This window comes from Puccinia triticina, chromosome 6A (assembly GCF_026914185.1).
Source record: "Puccinia triticina chromosome 6A, complete sequence".
In the NCBI taxonomy this organism is placed as follows: domain Eukaryota; kingdom Fungi; phylum Basidiomycota; class Pucciniomycetes; order Pucciniales; family Pucciniaceae; genus Puccinia; species Puccinia triticina.
In genome coordinates, this window is record NC_070563.1 from 1,989,145 (window position 1) to 1,990,887 (window position 1,743).

The 1,743-nt window shown below is 49.9% G+C and overlaps 1 protein-coding gene across 1 annotated transcript; it reads left to right on the plus strand.

Moving 5' to 3' along the window:
- Positions 1–247: 247 nt before the first annotated feature.
- Positions 248–1,227, plus strand: PtA15_6A264 (uncharacterized protein; the record flags this gene model as incomplete). Its single annotated transcript, XM_053169951.1, has 3 exons — positions 248–292; positions 397–555; positions 676–1,227. 3 exons carry the CDS (start codon positions 248–250, stop codon positions 1,225–1,227), a joined length of 756 nt encoding a protein of 251 aa, XP_053021191.1.
- Positions 1,228–1,743: the final 516 nt, after the last annotated feature.

Genomic DNA, 1,743 nt, shown 5'->3' on the forward strand with positions numbered 1-1,743 from the left:
GACAGGTGTGTAACCGATTGGCTGGCTGGGTCGTATGTACATTGCAGGGTCGGTCGTCACTTGTAAGCTCTGCTTCTCACCTCCAACTTGAGGTCGATCGCACAGGGTATCGTTACTGTTAGTCCTACACACACCCCTATCGAGTGGTGAGTACCTTCTAGGCAATGCTGACTGCCCTTCGCGTTTCAGAACCGACCCGGCCCGGCATCAACCATTTCATTGAAAAACTCGGCTCACAGTTGACAAGATGAACGGCGGGGCTCAAGAGCCCCATCAAATCATTCCTCAGGATGTTGGTCGCACGTTTCTATTATTGGTCTCCCCCTGATCGGGTGGTGGACCGAAAGACATCAGAGCTGACTGTTTCGATCCTTCGAATCGGTGAACTGTCTGTAGTATCCGCCCTCTTACCCGCAATCCTTCCAAACTCAGTTGCAGTCCTCCCGGCCTCCCTCTCAGCCTCCTCCACCGGGCATTACATCATCTCAGCGCATACAGCAACATCAATTCGTCAACCCAGCCACTCTCACAAACCAACCCGCACCACCCTACCAAGTCTATCCGTCCTCCCAACCTCACCCTCACCCTCACCCTCACCCCCACCCTCATCCTCATCCTCATCCTCATCCTCATCCTCATCCTCATCCTCATCCTCAGCAATTCAGCAACTTCCAGGCCCCCGGCCAACCAAACTTCCAGTCTCATCCTGCTTCACAACAACATCCGATACCCAACTATAATCCGGCCCACGTCTATCCTAAACCCAACACAGTGCCTCATCAACTATCCCCTAATCCACCAGGACCACCAATGGGCCGACCCCCGCAACATCACATGGCTCAGCATGTTATGAACCCGCAAGCTAATGTCAGATCTCAGCGGATGGTCCATCAGCAGCAACTAATACATCAGCAGCGTCAGGACGAGCACATGATGACCTGCGACCCCCTGGATTACTTCATCACCCGGAACTCAGCCTTACGCCGATACACCACCAACCACGTCCACATGAACTCAGTAGTCGGCAATCATTGGACCGTCAACCAGCTACTTCGAGAAGATCACATACGGCTGGTTTCCAAAAGGAAAACGATCGATCCGTCTTCTTCCGATTCAATCCAACAGCGCAAGCAACGCCTAAGACAAAAGATCAGCGAAATCGAAAAAGATATTGCAACTTCTGAGATAACCTTTCAAGCACAGCTCGACCGTATCCAGTTATCATGAACAACCGTGGTCGATTTCGCCTGCATTACGGTTTAAAACTGACACCCCTACAGTTCGGGTTGCTTGGTTACATAGTCTTCCAATTAGTATTTTATAATACATCGCTCGATCCAACTGTCTTTGTATAAATTGAAACATATCTCGATGTAATAGGTGAAATGCAAGTAAATATAGCTGTAGTGTTCTTCCTTCCCTTTCTGAATTTCCATACCTGTTTAACTTCATTTTCCAGTTTTCTCTGCTCACTGGCAAGTCGCTTATGTTTGTTGTAAAGTCTACGTACCTTGCGCAAAATGCTGGTGAGAAAGGAATCCCAGGTCTGGCTTCTCTCCGTCCGCCTACAGCTGGGGGGCACATATGTACATAGATATGAATGTACCCGACGCGTGTTCACCCACAGAGTGCTATCGAGTGTGTCATGCGAGATACGCCTATGTATGAGAGTTTAACCAAGACTGGTCTGAGGTTGCGGAAGAATCTAAACCGGCTGGATCTACTGCCTGACTGTCGGGCCAA